Source organism: Diadema setosum, chromosome 9, assembly GCF_964275005.1.
Source record: "Diadema setosum chromosome 9, eeDiaSeto1, whole genome shotgun sequence".
NCBI classification, from domain to species: Eukaryota; Metazoa; Echinodermata; class Echinoidea; order Diadematoida; family Diadematidae; genus Diadema; species Diadema setosum.
Window position 1 is genome coordinate 7,166,077 of NC_092693.1, and position 24,633 is coordinate 7,190,709.

Genomic DNA, 24,633 nt, shown 5'->3' on the forward strand with positions numbered 1-24,633 from the left:
TGAAGAGTGTTCTGGATTGTTTTCTGTTTCTTTTTTTTTTGTGGGGGGGGGGGGGGGCGGGATGGGTATCGAATAGCATATCAATTCAGTCAGAATTTCAGTTGGAAGAACATGATATACTCAGCCGTGAGAGTGGTGCCCAAGAAATGTTATACTCTTGGAAATAACACAACTCTATGTGTTCCACTGTCTTCTATATTACAGAAGCAGGCAGGGACCATATTATGTTCCGCTGTCTTCTATATTACAGAAGCAGGCAGGGACCACCTCGTCACACTGCACAATGGCAAAAACAAACAAACAAACAATCAAACAAACAAAACCCCAAACTTTTGCCATTGGAAATTCTTTTTTAGCATTGTGGACACCCTTATTTTTGCACAGACTCTATAGAAGCTGCAAGGAGAAAGGCTTCAACATTTGTATACTTTTAAAGTGGAATTATCAGGATTATACTGCGTTGATGTCACACTGCCGCAAATTATTGAAATAGGAATAAAACACTGTTTCCAGTGCATCACAGCCTGGTAATAATATATAGAGAAACGACATGCCCTAGTAAGTCGACCCGGTGATCCTGTAATCAGAGAGAAAATACAGTTTGCCACATTGTCACACCTTCCTTCACAGTGTGGATACATCTCAACATGAAAATGCAGCCAGTTTCGTTGGTACAGGCCAATTTCGATAATACAACAGGGACTCCAATCTTCAGTGACATAATTATTCCTGAACCAGAACTGTTCCATTTTTTTTCAGGCAGTAATCGGCGTTAATATGAAAGCTGCTATACCGAATGCGATGTTCAATATAACCACGTTTATATGGCTGTAACAAATGTAACACGAATATGACCAAAATTTTCAATTCTGTGTGTGTGTGTGTGGGGGGGGGGGATTATTCAAGGAATCTCGTACTTCACTACGCAACTAATCCAACTATGTTAATATCCATTTGGTAAGCTGTTTGATTACCTTCATGCTGCGAGTATAGTTCAGGCGTTACACACTGCTATAGTTCAAAATCACGAGCCACAAAGAAAAGTCACGAGATGCAGAGCAAAACAATCATTTAATGTTTTCAAAACGATTCAAACTTATCATTAATTCAATAATTCAAAGTATTCAATAGTACCACAATACTATCATCTGAAGTTCCTCGCTGGGGCACTGAAACCACACTTCGAGAAGTCATTAAACAGATTACTGAGTTAGACGAATTCGTTCAATGAAAAAAAAAAGACAAATCTGTGATTCGGTAAATTACATGTAGGTGTTATTTTTTTTCCAGTCATTGAACTGTAAATTGGTTTCGATTGTTGAATTTTTTATTGCAAGCTTGAGACTTCTTCAAATATCTGCTTTACATTGATTCTGTCCCTCTGTTGAAAATGTAACCTCTGTTGTGTTGCCAATTTGCTCGAGTTGAATTCTCAACGATTAGATAGGAGTTTATTTTTTGTATTCCTCTTATTTCCCTGTCAATATTTGCTCCCAGTTTCACATTTCCGCAGGCAGCATGTACGATGTGCTATGTTTGCCCGCCACAAGTTGTGGGCAAACAATAATTCAAAGAGTGGATCAATAATCATATCGATCCGCTTCTATACAGAGCTCACACTTCTAAGGCTTTTAGTAGATTAGTAAGCGTGCTGTATATACATATTGCACATAATCCAAAGCTCGCGGAATGTCGTCAGGGGTATACACGCATATACCCTTTCCAGTGTAACGGTGATGAACATAAGTACATGTATAGCTATCATCGTGTGGTGTGATGTCATAAGTACCCAAATGCTTTGGTTTACACAATGTTGCTTACAATACAACGATGAATATTGACAAGGAATTGAAAAAAACAAAAACAAATATTTTTTAGGCTCTTATGTGATTCGGAAGACAACCATGCAGAGATAAATAAATTTAGTGAAGAGATTTAAGAACGCATGGGCATAAAGACCACACAGGACACAATGGTGAAGGATATAATTACAATGAAAACAACTCTAGTAGCAGTCATTGCGTCGAGACTACAAAACTAATGGTAACATTCTGTTCATCCTGTCTTAAATTTATGATCATATGGATATCATTTCCTGCCCAGTTTCTTATCCTCGCCACGGTATAAAGAAACGGAAAGCACGCAATAAATAATATTCCTTCCGTTTACAAGTCATGTAATGTCCGGTACAGTAATTGAGATAAAATGAATATTTACACACACACACACACACACACATATATATATATATATATATGTTTATATATATATATAATATTTAATGTTTGACGCACCTTGACAAAATTAGTATAGGCCCTAACATGCTGTAAGAATGGGCAATATGATAACTGATAAACATTTACAGGTTGGCCCGAAACGTCCCCAGCAAGAAAGGACCATTTTTCTTTAGGCCGAAGCACACTGCGATTATTATACATGATGTTTTTGCTCGAAAAAATATAATCTGTATGATACAATCCTTCATAATTTTTACACCATTCACAACGTGCCAATCGAAATACGGCATTCTCACGGAATGTGTCCTTACACTTTCAAACATTTCTACCATCCTATTTGACGTGAGGTATATTTTATCGCTTTGTTTGAAACGTTTCGTCATTAAAAAAATGTGATGCGTTTCGCTGGTAGATGTGTTTTTTAGTTAGAGTTATTAAAAGCAAGATATGTTTGGCAGTTGAATATTACATGACGCACACGTCAACATGGGTAAAATGTTACATATTCTTAACTCCCTGAATACCGCGTATATACATAGCTTTCCCGAATAAAACACTAATATTCACGATGTGCAAATTAATGGTCTTGTCGGTTAGCAAAAGTACATTATATCTTCCAACCGAAAAATTAATGTGCAGCTGTATCGTCATGTATTGAGATGTTTGTATCTTTGTAAGACTTCAGAGAAAGAAACGACTCATACATATTCCCAGTTTAAGTTTTATTGTCACCACGTTTCCCCATTAAGTTGATTATCTTACAATAGACCTGCGACCGTCTTCAACATTGTGTTGTAACAAAAAAGTTACGCGTCATGCACAATCAGCAAAGAAAAGAATTCAAACTGACCGTGGATTCCTCGCCAGCGACAGTTTACTTGGAGATAGTTCTAGCATCTTGTCGGAGGGTGAAAGTCCGACGACTTTAGACTGATGGCCTTGCTTCCCTTACTGGCGAGCTTTCCAAATTTGGTGATGGCGCGTCTTGCTTTACTGGTCAAGGCTCGTAATGAGCGGAAACACCACGACTAATGCACATTACAGACCTCGACTATTTAGAGAAGGTGATTGTGATTTACTTTGATCCGAAGTTACTGAATTTGAGCGATCCTTTGCAAGGAATAATAACGACAGCGTGGTCTTACTTAATATTCACCCAGGGTATTGCTTCTTCAGTTTAAGCGCTATTTGTCTCGGGGACTGTCCTTTATATCTCATCACTACAATACAAACAAAATGATGATTCATTTCAAGTGACCCTTAACTAATAACACCAAGAATCGTGAACGTTCTACAAAGCGACCTACGAAACGAATGGGATAGCTTCAAACGCCAGTTATACACAAGAACAACACTATTTGAGTCTATGATGACAAGTAAGTAATACAGCCCTTTCTTTTGCCACTACAGAATCATTTGACTCGACCAGTCCCAGTCGACATTTACGACAGCATTGTTTTCAACTCCTCTTTAGGATTTTATAAAATTGATGGAAAATGAGAAGGAAGATGTTACCTTATAAAGTTCAAGAGATTGAAATAGACATGCATTGATGTTAACATTAGGATGAAGAAGCACGGGTGCTGAACAAAACAGAATATTTAGGCCTATGACTGTGTGCGTGCTAACCTCGAAAGTCCGATAATGAGTCCTTGAATTCATAATATATCTCTGGAAACTCTCTCGTTTCCTAAGTCTTAAAAAAAAATATGAATGACGAGGATGAAAATAGAATTTCGTCTCCAAAATAACTTCTTATTCAGGAAAAGAGTGACCAAGTTGGAAACAACCTAGCATTTGTTTACAACACGACTTTTCATTTCTGGAGACTGGCGAATTTACGGCTAAAGGCCCGTAAAAACACCAAAGTTTCAATAAGATCATGACTTCATCCTAATGACACCCCTTCTAAATTGCCAACCAAAAGAGGATGATGCTCATGCCTATTTAGAGACAATGATAACTATTCGTGTTACCCGAGGGAATTCTCGAGCTTGTTTAGGGAAAATAGCCAAAGCTATTAAAAATGACTGATTGTTTAACAGGGTGATCGAAATCGCTCTCAAGGGCCTACAACAGTTTGCAATCAAAATAGATACCTTAATTGCTATCATTTTGGCCTGCATTGTGTAACTTGTCTTCTTACATCATCCGTCTTATTAATGCAACTCTCATAATGACTTTGCCTTCGCTCAAGTGAGAGGAGTTGCGAACATTAGTACACTATCAGATAATGAAAACAAATCGTGCCAAAAGAAACGAGCGACAAAGACAAAGAACTCACAAACAGGAGGTGAAATAATTCTTGTGTGTGTGTGTTTTGTTTTTTTCAAGCCGTCTCTATAAACATAGTTTGCTAGTCATTATCAAAGGTTAGCGTGCAAGACTGATTGATAAATACCGGTAGGCATGTATAGCCCATTGTAGGATACGACGTACTGCTGCAGATGTTTTCATCTTCACATCAGAGATACATAACGTTGCTAATATGAAATGATACTCGGGGTTTTCCTTAAAAAAAGAAATATATAATATATATTTATATGATAGGATATACAAGATATATACATATATATATATATATATATAATATATTATATATATATATATATATAATAATATATATATATATATATATATATATATATATATATATATAAATTATATATATATCTTTATATATACCTAAAGGGAATGTGTATGTATATAGGCCTACGCTTTATGTTGTGTGGTTTTTTTTTCTGGGGTCCTGATTATTTTTTGCTTTGCCATGAAATGTACGAAGAACGTTTATACTTTGCATTATGGTTCTAAAAGAAAATCTTGAGTTTAAGAAACTGCATCAAGGGTTACGATCAGTTGGGCGGTTTTAACTTTAATGTGGAATGAGGGGGGAAAAAGCTATCTCCCAACAGAGACGAAACAATACAAACCAATGATGAAAAGAATGTATAAGAATCAACACTTTTTTTCGCCTTCCTTTGTCGGCAAATTCGAGAAGCTTTTAGGAAACTATAAGTATAGTGCATGATATTAAGGTTAAACATGAATCGGAACAATCATAAATAACGTCATTTCAATGAGTGCATTACCTCCATGAAAGATTTATGATAGCAGGCAATGACTTTAGTCCATCCAAATGATTAATTACATTCAGAATACATTGTTGTTTTCCACGGTGCTTTGCCAGCAGAGTATAACAATTTGAAATTAGAAACCTTTAGTATGATCTAATGACGGTGAGTATTACATAATCATATTGAACATAGGGAGATGCGATTGTAGTTGCAAAGTGTTGTATTCAAATGAACTTGACCCTTTCCGACCTTTTACTGCTGGCCCTAACTATTCTAATCAAACTTCAACCCCCCCCCCAAAAAAAAAAAAAAAAAATCGATGCTCCATATGGCATCAAATACAGCGACCATTAGGCCACGTAGAAAACAAAGAGGGCGAATGGAGCTCTGATTTAATCTCTTTGTTTCTTTTTTTTTTGGGGGGGGGGCGGACGAATGTATCATCGCATCGATGCAAAAATATTTCACAAGGTCAAATTTAGCGGAGCCACCCCTGCTCATCGGCGGAGTGAGATCAATAGCTGTGTTGTGGGTCTTGCAGCACTCGCTGGAGGAAACATTGGTAGAAAATATGCTGCCCAGTGCAATGCAATACGGGTATATTCTTGAAAACGGCGCAGGCGCACAAGTTCGATAAATCCTCATATTCTAATCCTGCGGTTTTGCAGTGAATACGTCCATTAGTGGATGGATGGAAATGACGGCTTAAAACCTGCAGCGTTTGTTGTGCACATAAAATGTACAGGCATGGTGATGATTTATCACTCTCTCGATTTCGAAATCAATGATTCTTCTGTGGCACCAGAAGGCCCTAATAAAAAGCACTATGAAATAATATAGAAAGAAAGAATAATGTATGGCCTACCAGCAAGTCTAGGCACAGCTTGAATGTTTTTTTTTTTTTATTCACATGTTGCTAAAGCTAGAGTAAAGAAGTATGGCCAAGAGTTTTATGAGCATTTCATTAGAATATAGGGTCTACAAGGCGGCAATGCGAAATGGGCATTCAACTTGTTTGAATCCCCCCCCCCCCCTCTTATATCAGCTTTTAACTTATGGCCTGACGATCTTCCAATAACTTCACCATAATGCTATCCATCCATCTGCGAAGAGCTTTACTTTGTTCATGTAAGCTCCGGCAACATCGAGATGAATAGTGGAATGAATCATATTTGCAACGCTGGCCGGCTTTTTTTCTATTAATTTATGCATTGCTCATAAACGTCATCACGAGTTTGGTGTTGGTGTGTGTTGGCCGCGCGTGTTTGTGTATGAGAGCAGTGTGTGTCATGAATGACCTATCGCCCACACAGTCCCGAAAAGAGAAGCGTAGTGACGGAGCCCGCGCGCTGAACATCACTTTTGTATTGACAGCCTTCGACGCTGTACCCTTTAGGCGTGCTGCAACAACCTACCGTCTTTTCTATTCCGTTCTTCTGTCTTTCATTTCCGCTTTTCTCCGGAATTCGTTCTTTTCTCCCTCCTAAGCATTCGTCATATTTTCCTGGGGTATTTTCATATTCTTTATACAGTGTGCGCGCGTTTCTATTATGATGTGCTTGATATTATCTTCCAACTCGCATTTCATCGCTGTTCTCCTCCCCCTTGCATCTTATCATTGTTGTTATTTCTTTGTATTCAAAGAATTCCTTGTCAATTGACTGCTCTTGGAACATCTCTGTTTAATAATGTTGGTCTGCTACTCAATACTACTATATCAAGAAATCGTAAATATCAACTGTGAATGATTACTGCGAAATTCATATCTTAAGATAGATATATGTATTTAATAGGTCGTACGAATTAGGTAAGCAATGTATTTGGATGTTTAGGTACATATAAAAATCATGTAGAACTTAGAAAGAAGTACTTTGCGGAGTGAAAGAAAGGCTTAAACTTGAACTTCAATGTATGGTCTCCGACAATAATGTAATGATACTATTATCTGACGTAATCAACTCGTAAAGAGTTCACACTTACATTTCTTGACGTTCAAATGAAACTTTACATTCGTCAGTTGTTTAAATAAGCAAAAAAAAAACAACAACAAAAAAAACACAACAAAAAAAAAAACAAAAAAACACAACAACCAACCAACCAAAGAAACAAAAACTGTAAGACATGATCTTCTTTAGAGTTGTACACACTGATATATATATATATATATATATATATATATATATATATATATATATAAAATATGTATATATCGTTTTTATGTGTGGGTGTGCCTGCAGAAAAATAGATAATAATAGTGCTTCCACTTTCACGATTTTGACCTCAGAGAGCTTTCTGTTGTGTATACTTGACACTCTAAATCATGTGACATTATAGATACATGTACCCTTCCTTATATGGTACTGAAAGAAGCGATATGATTTCAACAGCCCTCCGCCAAGATATCCAAATTCCAGTCTTACTGTCTTTTGCGCTCCCTTAAAATGCCCCATAAGGTGGCTTGTAAGGATAGTGGATTTCCTTTCTTTTTCTTTTCTTTTCTTTTTCGTGTGTTTATAGTATTGTATGGATAGGCGCGTTTCCAACGAGCGTTTGGCGATGTGTGAGGTAATGGGTGGTCCTAACGGCTTTCTCTGCGAGACGAAGTAAGCATAGCATGCGGCAGGTGGATGCAGTGGTCCCTAAATGAACACATACATCCGTGATTAACCCTCTGTAGACCACCAGGGCTAAATGCCAATGTGGAATTGTTTACAAACAGTTTGCCGATAATAATGACGGAGTTAATCCTCGGGAGCCAGTACGCCCACACCCTCGCACTTTCCGCCAACAATCTCGCCCTTTTCCGCCGACAATCTCGCTCTCTTCTGCCAAGATGAGATCAATGTCTAGAAAGGGAAAATGGCATACAAACATAATCTTTCAAAGGTACTCTCATCTCTTTTTGTTTGTATTTATATTATGGGTCGTCTTAATCCTTAATGATATAGCACAGAGCGAAGATGTGTATCACCTTGTGCGTTCACGTGAGCACTCGTCTATCTCTCTAGAGAAATTAATATTCGTCATAATGTATCAGTTAATGCGTGTATATCTTTCAATCTTATGTGGCGTGCGCATGCATGTATATGAACACCTACTGTTTACCATGGGTACTATGTATATATGTATGTATGTATATATATATATATATATATATATATATATATATATATATATAGGGCCTATATACATTATGACACCGGGTGTGACGATGAAAATGGTAATAACCCTACATATTGCTGAAGTTACCAACACCGAAGTTTTGTCAGCAATATGCATTCGTTAGTGAGAAGCATACGGGTTTGTTTTCGTACTGTTTACTAATAGATATCTGTATACCATCATAAGGGAGACATGGGAGAAGGAAAAAAATCATCTTTGTCCATGGGTGCACCAAAAATAGCGGGAGTCTCAGAAATCACGTGAAAACAGCGTGTGGGATGGAGTCGCCATGCATGGCTACCATCCCACAGGCTGTTTTCAAGGCAAATATGTGAATCTCGACTGTATACACAATTCATGTCACCCCCATACATGTTTTATTTTAGAATAGTAAAACACATTATAATTGTGTGTGTGTGTGTGTGTGTGTGTGTGTGTGTGTGTATGTTTCACTTTCGTTACTTTACCAACCATTGTAATGTATCCTTACTGTAAGATTTTACTTTTTTTTCTTTGTATAAATTCACATGCATAATTATAAATAATTATGCTCTCATAAACGTTCTCTCATTACGTTCTCATAAACGTGTAAAATTCTATACCATCATATTGCACTCAAGTAGACTAGGATGTATAAGGTTACAGCAATCAAAGCACTTGCTATCAAGAGCAGTACAATATACCTTTCGACTTCTCACCCATATTTTTGACTTACATCTTCCTCAAAGCAAGCTTTGCCATCGGCGGAGACCATGAATTATGTATTTTTTCAGTTCATTTGTGGAGGCATCATGCATGGCACATATCTAAATGGATTTATTCTCGAGACAAATTAGCTCTGTATAGTATTACATTCTTCGTTTGGAAGCTTAGAAGTGAGACTTGTTATGATAATTATGCTAAATTGTTTTGGGATTGCGCGTTCATTGATAGATATTGTTTTGCCGTAAATATCGCCATTATTATCATAGATGATTGTTCCTCGATTGCATAAGATATTCGAGGTTACTATGACACCGAGAAAACGCTCCTGTATACCTAATCTAATAGTTTTACAGGTCAACAAGGCATATTTTTAGAAAAACCATAGAGACAGATACACTCCCGATGAACTCAAACTTGCTCAATAATGTGATTTTCCTCTTAATGGGAGCCGTCTTTTGATGACATGAGAGTGTCTGTGCGGGTTCATCAGCAAAGAAATAAAAACGACACGCACACACAGCACACCTATTGATATATGAATACTAATGATTGTGTGAGTGTGTGTGTATGTGTGTGGGTTTGTGTGTGTGTGTGTGTGTGTGTGTGTGTGTCTGTATTTTCCGCAAAGCAAGATCTGAGGAATGAAATAGTTTAGAGGCATCATGGGACTATCCAATGTAGGATTTATTTTCGAAAAAAAAAGGTGACAGTGCGTCTTTGTTTGCATGGGGATTTATCAAAGTTGAGGCGTGTTACGATTTGAATGGAATTAAAATAAATAACATTGGAAAAAATATACTTGTGAATGTACTATGAATGAAGTGATTTAGCAGCTAACACAAACAGACTTATAGACTCACTGCTTAACCCTCTCCCGATCAAAACTTCAGACTGTCATGAACCTTGAGTATAACAGATTCCCCATGGAAATGAATGGAAGTAAATGACGTATTGTGTTTTCTCTTGTTCTATCCCCACGCAGGATTATACACGAAGAGGGATTCACGGCTGAAGATTCAAAGATCTACAGGCCAATTGTCTACAGCAACACATTGCAATCTATGGTGTCGATGCTTCGGGCCAGAGAGAAGTTTGGCACAGACTTTGAAGAGGGAGAAAGAGAGGTAGGTTTAAACATCTTTGTCTACACACACACACACACACACACACAGCAATATATGTTATTATCATTATATATATATATATTTATATATAATTATATATATGTATATAAATATATATATATATATACATAAATTATATACGTATATAATATATATATATATATATATATATACATGTATTTATATACATACAGGTGTATATGATTATATACGTATATATATATATATATATATATATATATATATATATATATATATACATATTATAGGCCTATAATATATAATCTTATGTACAAATATTTGGACCGCCAGTATTCTAGTAAGACCACTCGTATCGAGAGCAAACGGAGAACCCTAACTTACCCAAGAATCTTCTGGCCCCATTTCATAAAAGATGTTAGGATAACAACTCTTTCTGAAGTGGCAACCTCCCACAGCAACAGCCAGTCAGGAAGCTAGATTTTTGTCGTTACCATGACAACTGCCATTCCAGCAAGAGTTGCTATCATATCAACTTTCTATGTAATGGGGCCCTGGTTGTTCTTGTTTAAATTAAGGGACAAGTTCATCTTCATATGCATGTGAATTGAGTGAATGCAGCAGTATCAGTAGAACACATACCATATGTGAAAACTGGAGGAAGCTCAGACAATCTGTTCAAAAGTTGTATTATGAATTTTAAAAGTTTCTGCGCAGTCACTGCGGATGAGAAGACTACGACAGTTTATGATATCACTTGCATATAGAATGATAGACGGAAAATATAAAGAGAATTCCACAGATTTCATTTTTTTAGGGAAAAAGTAATGTACGCATTTCCTCAACTTGTTACTGACGTATTATAAGGCTCATAATATCATTCCCCTACCTTCTGAAACAGGCAAGTCAATTGCTCTTTCATCATGCAAGAAAAATGAAAATATGTTGAATTTTTCTCAATATTTTCAATATATTTTCTACACATGACATCACAAGCTGTAGTAATCTTCTCATCCATGAAGCGATGACGGCAATGAAACTTCAAAAATTAATAACTTTTGTCTGATTTTCCTGAAACTCCTGTAACGAAGAAGCTCCACCTCGATTAGTATTTCACTCTTCAATGAAACCATTTTAAAAGTGGTCAGGTATATTGGACTGTTCATGGAATACAAAAAGTTATAGAAAATGACGGTGGAATGAGAACGTGAAATATGTTTCAAAGCTTGGTGGGATTATAGTTGTGGTAAATCAGAGAATGCTAAACCATGACTACCTTAGGCTCGCTGTCAAGAGTTGTTCTTGTTGTTTTCAATTTCCATCTGACAAGATGGCTGAATAGCCCATATTCAGCTGTACTATAGCTGAGTCTGCCAGGTCCAGTTGTGAGTGTCTTGGGCGGATCACTTCACCGGGTTGTATACCCTACCCTTTGTGATGAATGGATAAAGCGGGATCTTTTACTTGCGTATATAGGTTTTGACTCTCCCAAACACGGGACCTCCATTTTATGTCCTACCGGAAGTATAGGCTTCTGAATGATTCATAATGCATATGATTGGTTGCGCAATTCATGTGCCTTACATCGCTTGTCGTTGACTAATGACTTGGACTTAATTGATATATTGTGATGGATGTGAAAAAGTCGGCTATAGATTGAGAGTCATTGACTCGAGTGTCTCAGAGGGTAGAATCCTGCTGTTGGGATACATGACAATTATCTTTATTAATCTTGTTTTGATATTAATGTATGGAGGTTATTCCAGTATAGTCTGCATATCCACACTTGTAAGTTTGCAAAGTTTAGAATTATGTTTGCACGTTACAATGATGATGTGTAACCACCCCTGAGATAATTTGGACACATTGAGAGTGGCTGAGATTTTGAGACTACGACAAATGAGTCTTCATAAGCGCGACATAATATGTGCCATGAAAATTAAGTGATGTTCATTAACCATTACTTTTATAGTCATGGCAGTAAATTAAAAGACCCTAAAGGAAACCGAAACTTTCTTTGATCAGAGACGTGAAATCATGTATCAGCTGAAGGTTCATGTAACAAAGATTGTCGGTAATTGGTATCGCGCAATTTATTTTGTTCATAATGCACCGAACCTTTTTCCCTATCTAACTAGTCGCCTGTGTACAAGTAACATGTCCTGCCTGTAACTCATCTTTAGTCATTCTGAATGGTGCAGCTAATATGATTACAAAGTCATGATAGCAAATTTACCCGTGGTCCCATATCTATACAAGTTGCATGATTTTCAACTTTATATATCTCATTGATAGGGCCTTTCTCTGCCTAATTAAAGTAGTATAAAGAAAGTCATCCTGTCCGGATTGTTCGTCTTTTTTTTTTCCTATTCCCGGGTACACAGATTTGAACGTTGATACGTACTGCAGCTGCATACCTAAGCAACCGTTATACTAGCCTATGAATACTTTGAACGAACGTTCTTTCGTTACGCTCAATTATTTACAATACATCTAGATGTTCTTCTATATAGAATGATGTCAATATATAACATTTGGTGTTCATATGCAGTGTAAAATAATGCAAAGTCAATGCAACGTTACAAAAAAACAAAACAAAAAAAAAAACCGCCTTCCAAAATAATTACTGGTGTAGATTGGGAAAAAAGTACATTGGTATATATATATATATATATATATATATATATATAGATATAGATATAGATATACAGTATTCTTGAATTATAGTAATACACGAGCAATGTTAAAGATAATTCGATCAAATTATCATGAACAAAATAAATGAAGACGGACATCTTAAGCGCGGGAACTTGATTTTTATGAAGGCGTCTGAAAAGAATACACAATTATGGTCAACTTTTTATTGCAAATCATGCTAAATTGTATATATGGGGGGGGGGGGGAAGTAATGAGTAGAAAAGAGCATGATACGAGGGTAAGTTAGGGTGCGTGTATGGATGTGCAGCTCTTTAGTAGAGTATTTGTGTAGATTCATATCCATATAAATCTTGTGATTGTAAATGTTTATGTGTGTATGTGTATGTGAGTGTAGTTGGATGTGCATGTGTACGTGGTGTTTGCATAATAAAACGGTATGTGCACATAATTTGTGCGTGTATGCGCGTATGTGTGTATGTGAGTCATGTGTCGTTTTGGCGAAGAGAATACTAGACTGTGTGTGTCTTTGCAAACAATATGTTCGTGCTCCTCGTGTTTCTACTTGAAAATGTAGAGGCTGTAGTGAAAAAGAATTAAGATTCTGATTTAAAACTGATTTATGAAATGATTGCAAATCAACCTTCTGATATGAAACAACACTAAAAGAAGAAAGATAATCTAATAAAGAAGAATAAGTAATTCATCATGTAAAAACAAAGAAATAGATGTTTGCCCTACATTATTATGTAGTGATGATTAGAGTCGTTTCATATTTTTGAGTGACAATTGACTAGAAGAAACAAGAATGCAGTCACTGACTATTCCATTCGTGAATTGGATGCAATATTTTGGCCAAGTAAGTTGTTATTATGTTGAACATTTTGGCCCATCAAGGTTAGTGGACATGGGCATTGCGTTGTACATCACTTCGTTTACGAAACCAATGCTGACTTTGTGACGATGGTAAAGGAGAGGGATGTAGGCACCTACTCGTACACATTCGCACACACATTGTCCCATATGCAGGAAGTGGTCATCATACACACTTTAGTCATACCTTGCAGTTTTTTCCGAATGATTGTGCTTGAATTGCGAATTATCTCTGAATCATGCGATGTGTCGTGGCTATATGCGGCATGCTGTTTCAGATGATGATGTATTTTACTCCGCGTATTACTAAGTATTGGTCTCTGCTCTGTCCGTACTCAGAGATGCCTGCATGAATTTGCAGTCATGTCTCTAAGCTGGTACAACTCATAACAAAGCTGTACAATTTCGTGTTTCAAGCGTTTTGTATTTTTAAAGCTCAAGTTCATTTTACGGATGGTTTTGTGGAGCCCAGTAAAACAAAATACAAATTATGTAGAGGTGGGATGCTTCTTTCACCGTAGAATGCCTAGAGACAAAGACAACAACAGATCTCTTCAGTCAGCGCCTAAAATTCACCGTTGCTTGTTTAAATGTCGAAAATCAATGCATGACGAGATAAAATCCAAAACCGGCGCAATTTACCACGTATAGCTAACACATCTTATTTCTCAAATACACATCACGTAAACATCAATGACCTTCAGAAAAAAAATATGTCAAACGATCCATTTCAGCGATTATTAAGTACCATCTTATTTTCAATCTCATTCGTCTTTATGCACTGTGTACACAGCAGACGATCGATGGTCGCCATGTTTGCTCTGCGTCAAGAATAGCGCCGTGTGTAACCACACCTTCGCTTTCATCGTGAGTTGGCTAGGCTCGTCATTAATGCTCGCCAGAAATAACCAGCTCTGGTGTCTGTGTGTGTGTGTTCGCCTGTATGTGTGTAGTGTGAGTCTGTGTGTTCTTGGTCCTTCTGTTTGCATGTGTGTCTATGTCAGTGTGTTTGCTGCTTGTGTCTTTTTTTTTTTGTTTTCCGAGCGTGCGTTTGTGGGCATGCAACCTGTATGTGTGTGCGCACACGCGTGCGCACATTCACACAGTGGTATGGTCGTAAGCTAACATATACACACGTACACTCACACACCCACTTACACACACGATCCTCTGTGTAGTAGGTCATCTATCAACGATGCAGACTTTACTGCACACTGATAAATGACCGCGGATATATTTAGCTCGCCGTTTCCCCCCTGTACGAACGTGTAAGCAATGCGGAAAGTTCATCAAGGATGCGGGCAGCCAGGCTCTGTGTTGAGCAAAAAGCCCTACATTAGCGAACGTCGCAAGGTAGACATATCTTCGCATCTGCAAATTTGCAGAAAGCGGCAAGAAAGTATTTCAAATTTGCAAAAGAAAATCAGCTCTTCGTGTTGTTTTTTGTTTTCAGTTTTGGAGAAAGTATACTGCAGGTGCTGTCCTGCACAAGTATTCAGGTCATCTCATGACGATGTAAACATCTTGACGTCATCTTCAACTCATCCCTTAGTGACGTCGAGCACGGAGACGTTGTGTAGTATTTGTGAACGTTCACGTGACGTCATATGTCTGAAGAGAAACTGAAGGTGAAAAAGCACAATCAATACTGGGTGAATAATGACGTTTGTCAAACCGGCGTTCGCTTAAAGTACCGCAATCATTCTCAATTTGAAGCGGAGAAGCTGACTCATCGATACTTTAAACGAACTTCAATGCGATGTATAGTTTTTCGTTTTTGTTTTTAAGGGACGCATTGGAAATTAAATATCAACATTTATCATTCAGTTTTATTCCATTATGATTTGTTGTTGTTTTTTATGAACAAACTGTCACGAATTTGGATGCTGCGTTCCTGACCAATGGAACGTAAACACTGTAGAAGGACGTTCTGCGACGTCAAACGTCTTTTCTGCATGCTACAGGCAAAAAAAAAAAAGGGAAAAAAAATACAACTTAAGTTCTAAGAAAGCTGCTGCAATTAGGACCACGATCATTTTGATTCGGAATTTAGTCATGGTTATTATGGTGGTATAACTTTCGTGTATCACAGATTGGTGTTTCAACGTGGTTTTCTCAAATATTGCACGGCTTAAGTTAAGTACAATACATTAAACAAGGCTATTTATAAGTTTATCATATCGCGTCTTGAGTATACTCATGTATGTTTAAATATTCATTAAAGATAAAGGGCCTATAGTTACTGTTTTGGAGTCAGATTTTTGAGGATGTGCATTCCCTCCCTAAAGGAGAATATAAGATCAATTTTCTTGACATACAGTAATTATTATTTTAATAGGTTATTGTATTATTTCATTGTATCAGAGAATCAGTGTGTTCATAAAAGCTTTATGGGGATTTGACCTTGAACTTTATTTTTCTCCCAACTTTAACTCATAACGTTATGACATTACTAAATATAGTCGTGATGAAGAAATAACAACCAGAAGAGAAATCCTTTAATGCTAATCGAGTGCGGCACCTTTTTTTCACACTGTTTCCCAACTCATAAAATCCATTTCACTCCCGATGCATTTGTGTTCAGTTAACTGGCGAAACGTGAAATGTATACAGATTTGTATAAATTGATACATCAGCATTTTACGTGAGGTCGAGAGTAAAAAGTTTATCCGATTATCTGTGCTTGTTTTTCTATGTCGTAGTATCCTGCCGCATACATTATAGTCTGCACGAACAAAGTGCCGCTGCTGCGTCATGTAGCTTTGTTCTGGTATTTACTGTATGAAAATGTGAGCTTGACCCTGGAGTGATAAATCTCTTGAATACATTATGGAATGGAAGCGCCATGCACTATGAAGATCATGTTTCAAACTGTACAAATTATTTTCCTGCTGCTCGCAATTGCGGATGCTTCTCACAGGCTCGATTTTGAAATTGAAAACATCTTGATTCTAGTAAGAGGCAAACCTCGGATAGAACATTATAAAATAACGGTTCCGTGTGTGGAACGATTCACAACTCCTGTGCACGTAAAAAACTCGCCTCGGATCGTTCATTCATTAATCGCAAAGAGCAGGGTGCATAACCCTGTAAAGTGCTCCCGCCACACATCCAGCTGGACCCAATGGAAGACCAGCTAGTGCAGCTGAATATGGGCCATATTCAGTCATCTTCTCAGATGGAAAATGAAGCAAACAAAGAAAAACTTTCGGGATTTTAGAGCAATGTTAACAATGGTATAGAGGGATTAAGACATAAATACATGGGTTTTGATGATGGAACTTCTTGTCTCTGTGGAAAGTTTTTTGGATGTGTTGTTGTAATGCCGATATAAAATCATTTTACTTATACTTTACCTGTTACCCGGAAACCAATGATCTCTGAAGTTCTCACAAAGAAATACAATGATGATGCAGAAAACTTTCATCAGTTGGGTAGATCGTACAATAGGAGATTTAGGCTTCTACCAACCTGTACCGGGTAGTTGTTTTGTTTTCTTACTTCATGTTGTAGTCTCTATGAAAATGGCCCGAATATAACTGAATAGGCTGGTTCCATATTTTTATATCGCCCGTTGGGTTTGGATACTCTGCTTGTTTTGTAGTGCACAATCAGCACACAATTCAGACATTTCATTCAGCAACCGAAACAAAATCATACATATACATAACAAACAAACGAACAAACAGATACTTTGGACTTCACAATTAAGGAACATAAAAAAAGGGCAGGAAGAAGCTAGGTTTGCAATTTTTCAGTGAAGACCAACAGTACTTTACAAAAACAATGCCAAATGCACGAGGTATTAAGCAGAAAGAGGAGAATACGACAAAGGGAACGAAGTTTGTATACTAAAAAAAAAAAGCAACGAGAACAAACAAACACCCCCACCCCATACACACACACATGAAGTTCCATTAGGCGATAAAAGTTACCTCTGGTGCTATTTTTTAAACTTTGCAGGAGGACGCCAAACTGGTCTATGATACAGTCAGCAAACTTCAGGATTCTGAGCCGTACACTCCGGCACTTACATCAGCTCTCCAAAGACTGTGGTCAGACAGCGGGCTCCAAGAGATTTTCAGCAGAGCTCGGGAATATCAACTCAACGATTCAGCCAAATAGTAAGTAACCTACCTTATGTTTCTTTACTTTGAAGTAACAACAATGTAAACAAACACAACAACAAAGACAGCAAAAATAAATGAATAAATACATAAGAAACATAGAAACGACAACCAGAACCCTTCAGCCGGATCGGTCAAGCATGCATGCCCTGGTTTTATCCACTTCCTCTGGAATTCTACCCTGAGGAGCATTATAGCTCACTTCAGAAGCTTTGTATATTAGATGGTCTATAGTCAACGCCCTGGACATAAATTAGTATAGTTTTATATGGCTTATTAAATGTACCACCTCCTTAGTTTATAATGATCATGGCCATCAAAAAGGAATGCCCATCGAGGTCTATGTACATCTTTTTTATGTTGCTATACTATCCCAGAGATTTCATTATGGCAACTTTGGGTAGGCAAATAATGTACTGACAGTTAAACAGAAGACTGTCCTGAAAGTGAGGGACCCCACCCCCCCCCCCCAAAAAAAAGAGAGAACAAAATAACAGCAACAACAATAACAACAAAATAACTGCAAAATTATGGTGAAACCCTAGATTATCGTTTGATCTATATTAAGAGTATTGACAAGTATACACTTATATACGTCTTCCGTATTATGATATCGAACATCGTCTATTTCGTACTTTGCGCGATCTATAGACACCATTGGTTATACTGTATAGATGCGGTGTCTTGTTTTCATAACTACATCCTCTTCCCAACCTTTTTTTTAATGGTGTGTTCTTGTAACGCAAAACGTGATGTTATACTTGTAGATAACTTTTTTGTAATGACTTTTTTTTTTAAAACAAAAGAATTTTAGAAATGAATGAATGAATTCAGCACATCCCTTGCATTATTATTGTCTTTGACTGAATTGACAAGTAGATCACCACAGCAATTCTATATAATATACACGGTCATTTTGAAGGTTTTTTTTTTTATATGCACAGTTGACTTAATATGTTAATAGTGAATCGTCCATTGCTGAACGGTGTTATAGTATATAAGTTGTATTTTGCTGAATAAAATAGTGATTATTTTTCGTTTTGTACATCACCCATGTATAAACAAAATGCAGCCTCCTTTGTGTGAAACGATGCTAACAAAATCCCATAATGAAGCTCCGCTGAGGTTTCTAGAAACAATCTAGACAATCTTCAGAAATGGACCATCATTCGTATTATCCAGTCTTTACACGACATATAATGATAATAATAGTGGCTACTTGTATAGCGCACAGGTCCACCTTTCAGTGCTCATGGCGCTTCAAAAATGAAAATACAGATATATACATGCATATACAGATGGATGAATACATATGGATCTATATTTGCAGCTATGCATTTCAGCATAGCAGTAAGATACTGGACAGTGATAGACACTTGGCTTTTGATATACATGTACCATGTATGTCTACACGAATAGAGACACTTGTATAACATGTATGGAATTTATGTTCACCGTGCAATGAAAACACAACTCAAGCCAGCCATGCAGTGATCATGTAGTAAGTACATCCCGCGATAAATCATTCCATCTTTCGGAAAAAAAGATAGAGACATGCAGCGTCTACTTAGAAACAAAAATCAAAACACACACAGCCCCTGCCCCCCCCCCCCCACCCGAAACATATCAGGAAAAAAAAAAACCAAAATAATAGAGGTAAAATTATAGTTAATCTGCTCAGGTTCAAAAACACACAGATTTCAAAATCCCATACCTAAAAGTGTAGGGTTTATGTTTACGTAATGCGAGCGGAAGATTTTAGAGCGGTATATGTTGTTTTCATATAGGCGTTGCCTTGACGTAGAATTTGCATGTTGAATGGACGTCACTTACAGGGTGAGGAAACGGTTTATTATGCTCGCTGTTTATATGTCAAACACCACACCTTAATCTCCTGGTTATTATTACTTTCTTAAAGTGTGATTACTATTTTACTCCTGAAAGGAAAAAGAAATTTACTGCCACAGAATACAACACAGCAAGACATGTTTTCCTCACCATTGTAATCGCGTTGCCCGACCCTCCCTAGCGTATACAAAACGTCATCTTCTGTAGATATGAATGTCGTGCGATCAATATACGTCAAACGTGCAATAAAGAATTATTCCAATGTTTCTATACCATTCTTATGATTAGGCCCAAATACAAACAGCCACACCCACAAACAGGCTTGAAAAAGAAATCGATGTATGTATTCATTCTGTCATTGAGGCTATCTATGTCACAAAATATAAAGAAGCAAAAGATGGTGATATGAGAAATGCAGCCAATTAGATATAACCTATACGTATTGATGTACCGAAACTAAACTTCGCAGCGTTGTTTTATCACAAGGGTCCATAATTCCGCCTTGAGTCATGCCAAAATCCTAATTGATTTCAATGAGTTTTATTCATTTTCTGTTATGTAGAAGAACATTGTATATATCTATATTTACATTTGGTTCATATCACACATTAATATGCTGTTTGATACTGAACAGATTATGTAGAGAAATAGAGTCACACGTAAACACAAATTTTAAAGGAGTACATTCATATAAGGTCCCATATGGTTACATTATGGTTGATTTCAACTTCTTCAGCGATACCATTGGGATGGCTTTATGGTTTTCAACGAGAGATATTGTAATGAAATGTAATGTATTAGACAATGATTCCTTTTTAGCAGTAAAATTGTTTATTAAGCATTTTGTACAGCTGCAATAATCGTTCGTTCTGATCCCCCTTCGGCCTTGTAAAAAGACACCGATTGGAATCGTACAAGTCTTTTAAAAGATAATTAATGCAGCAAAGCACAAATTGATATTATATTTGATAACATTAACGGATTGTAATCCTGAGGTGAAGTTATAACAGATATCTGTTGATAATCAAATGGCATACCAGTTACCACGAATTGATTCACAAAAGATACGTGTAGGCCCTTATACTTCATTGTTTGTATGAAACATTCTGCCACTTACATGTAACGATGTTTGTGTGTGTGTGTGTGTGTGTGTGTGTGTTCAAGATGTACCATGCATGTCTGTCAAATCACACATTATTTTAATATCTTTGGTCCTTCCCCTTCGTATCGTATCATCAATATCTATTCTAATATTTCTATGTAAATTTGTATGCTTTTGGAAAATACGAAGGTAGTATAAAATGATGAATTCAATTCACTAAAACTTGTCAAACCAAAATAGGTCTGGTGCTAAGAGAGGGAGAGAGACATGACAGCTTCCCACAGTATGTTGTATAATGACAAGCCGAGTTGGGTCTAATGGAGTTTTATGGGCAGTTAGTTGCCATCTGTCTGACGTCTGAAGCATGTTTTCCATGGTGTCATAGACCTGTAGGTTTCTCTCCCTGCTGTCGACGGGTCTGAAATTAATGATTGAATATTCACCGACAATCAGCACTTCACTTCCGCACCTCGGTGAAAATGTTCGCCTGAAAAAAAAAAAAAAAGATAAATACGAGAAAGAGAGACAGAAAGAGAGAGAGGAAAGAGAAAAAAAAAATGCTATGGTAATGCAATAGGACCTAAACCCGAAATTCACGCCGCGTGGCGTGCCTTTGTGTCGCTGGTCATGTATTCCGCATGGCAGCGAAGCACTGGAAATCACGTAATATGAATGTCTTAAATAATGCGGCGGCTCCGCGAAATTCAACCTCAGCCTGACCCGAAAGCTAGAAAACGCGCTCACGAACGAACGGCGCAGTGACTCATACACTGTCATTTCTCGCTGGCCGACGCCACAGCGTACGTGCTAGAGGCATGCAGGAAAGGGCATCACACAAATATCAACATATCACGCCTAAGTGTCGAAGCGTTGAGCAAGACAAGCGAAGACGAAGATGCGCCAATATCAAATTGGAGCACGCTTGTCGAACATGTTATGTTGCATACTGATTATTTACTTTTTTCACACCAACAGGACGACTGAGCTCAAATCATACTTGATATTATGATTATGGAATCTGAGAGATATACATAATTTCATAGATGAATTACAAATTATATTATGCACACCTACTGGAACACAGTCATCTAAATGTCATCTTGTTTCTCTTTGTTATGTTTGTGAGGGGTTTTTTTTTTGTCGATCATTTATTATACTGCGTACATACAGTCATGATACACATAATCATTATCACACGTACCCGTGTGTGCCCGTGTGTGTGTGAATAAACTATAAACGTTGAAATACGCAGGTGTGTGTTTATGTTTGCAGGTGGAGTACAAACAGAACATTTGCACAGTACAGATTAGTGTATGTATATAATATATATATATATATATATATATATATATATATATTATATATATATATATATATGTATATATGTATATATATATATATATATATTTATATATATATGTATATATGTATATATATATATATATATATATATATGATCATATTGATACATGATATCAAACGTGTGAGAGTGTGTGTCTGTATATGTCTTTGTGTGTGATGTGTTGTGTTTTGTTGACCTTCACGATAGTCACGGAGAGTCTTTTTTTTAATAGTAATGCAGCCATGTTTTGCTCTTCCCCCATGTTTACCTAACAATAAACACACTTTAAAGGGATTAGTATCATACGAATAAACATGTCAAATGCCTTTGAATATGCTAATTTATGTACTAATGATATGTATATATATATATATATATATATATATATATATATATATATATATAGACAGAAGTATTGGAACAAGTTCACTTGGTTGACAGCAGGTTCATCCGTATTTATTGCTACTCGAAGTTTCATGCAACCTCCATGAGGCGCAATCATCAGGCCTGATGATTGCGCCTCATGGAGGTTGCATGAAACTCCGAGTAGCAATAAATACGGATGAACCTGCTGTCAACCGAGTGAACTTGTTCCAATACTTCTGTCTAAAGCTCTTCCTTTGAGGATATCGAGCACTCTTCATAGAAGGATAGAATCACCAAGTGTATATATATATATATATATATATGTGTGTGTGTGTGTGTGTGTGTCCACGTGTAGATAGATCCATTCATATTATGTAGGTATGCATAGAAATGTTTTATGTCACGCATACTTCTAATTGATTTCATAAATTGAGAATAATGTGAATGGATTGTTGACTCCTCAAAGTATATCAATCGTAATTCAAAGCTCTTGTCGCAGCATTGCATAGATCGATAAACTCAGAACTCAGCAAAGCATAACGGAGTAGGCCTATTATTTGTTGGTGACACACATCTGTACTGTGCTAATGCTCTGTACTCCACATGCAAACTCAAACACACACCTGCGTATTATCTAGGATTACGTTTACATAGTTATATCGACACACACGGGCATACACAATATACGTAGGCCTACATGATAGTGATTATGTGTATCATGACATATGTATACATGATGCATAATTACAGTTAGTACTTTTGCACCATTCCCATTGGCTCAAAGCGCTGTACATTACTCCGAACTAGAGTAAACGCGAAGTAGAACTACTATATCCAATTTGAAAATTTTTGTGCATGACACTCATGAAATTTAAACTAGCATTAACCAAGTCATTCATTTCTTTGGGGAAAAAATAAAGACGCAGTCTTAGAGCTTTCTGAATTTTTTTTTTCGATGAACAGAGGGAGCTTAAATGCCATACATTATGATTTCAGAAGTAAAGAGAGAAACATCACTGTATTTGCTATGTCCTCATATAGTTAAGACATTTATTTGTGACGTCACTACTTCGCGCTATGCTGAAGTTAACAGAAGTCAAGTGCTCTTCATGTCGTAAAAAAACCCAAACAAACTAGTAAGTTCGTCGCAAACGCAAGAGCATCATATAAACACAAGACATTATGTATGTCGTGTCGCACTTTGTAGCCTCGCCTCGAGACAGAACTGATGTTTCTTTATTTGTTTTGTTTTTTTCGCCTCGCCAAGAGATGAACTCCTGGCTCTACCCGACAGACCAGCTGTCTGAAGCTGTGTGGCTAAAAAACGAGAGATGTCTTTAGTAAATTCTGATAGAAAAATGCTTATTTCCTCTGCCAGAAACGTTCGTATAGGAAGGTACCTGATGCTGGGATATATACTACTACGAAATAAGAGACCCGTTTTATTTTTCCTTATATTGCGTCATTGACATGAACGCGTACACATTGTCATTATAGGGACCTGCGTATCGTATACAGGGCTTTTAATGATATTTATATTCATTTTAACATGATTGTGCTTTTATGTTTAATGTTATGTATAAAAAGAATTTAAGTTTTATGAATAAATCTTTATTATATATTATGTATATAAATATAGATAAATGAGTATAGACATATATGTATACAGTTGAACCTCTCTTATCCGGTCTCCCTTTATCCGGATCTCTCTATCATACGGACGCAATCTCGCCGTGATTTTTTTTTTTTTTTTTTTTTTTATAATTACGGGAGGAAAGGGGGATTCCCAACTCCTTGAGAACTCCTACACAAACACACATGAATTACATATTACTTCCAACATGATTAACATACATTACATCAAATTTCCTTCCAAATTGCTTACCTTCAGACATTTTAACATCCCCAAACATCCCCAAATGTAACAATGAAAAGGTTGCAGTATACATATTACTACATGTGGTACTACATGGGCTACATCAGTACATGTGTATGTATATATGTACATGTATAAAGCATTGAGTCTCCCGTATCCG

At 36.8% G+C, this 24,633-nt stretch overlaps 1 protein-coding gene across 3 annotated transcripts in view; it reads left to right on the plus strand.

Annotated features, from left to right (window-relative positions):
- The window catches only part of LOC140233116 (guanine nucleotide-binding protein G(o) subunit alpha-like), a 50,443-nt gene that overhangs the window by 13,279 nt on the left and 12,531 nt on the right, over positions 1 to 24,633 (plus strand). For all 3 annotated transcript variants that reach the window (XM_072313231.1, XM_072313232.1, XM_072313233.1), the window contains exons 4-5: positions 10,164 to 10,305; positions 17,776 to 17,936. In XM_072313231.1, coding sequence (XP_072169332.1) covers positions 10,164 to 10,305; positions 17,776 to 17,936 — 303 coding nt within the window. The remainder of the gene's footprint in view (positions 1 to 10,163; positions 10,306 to 17,775; positions 17,937 to 24,633) is intronic.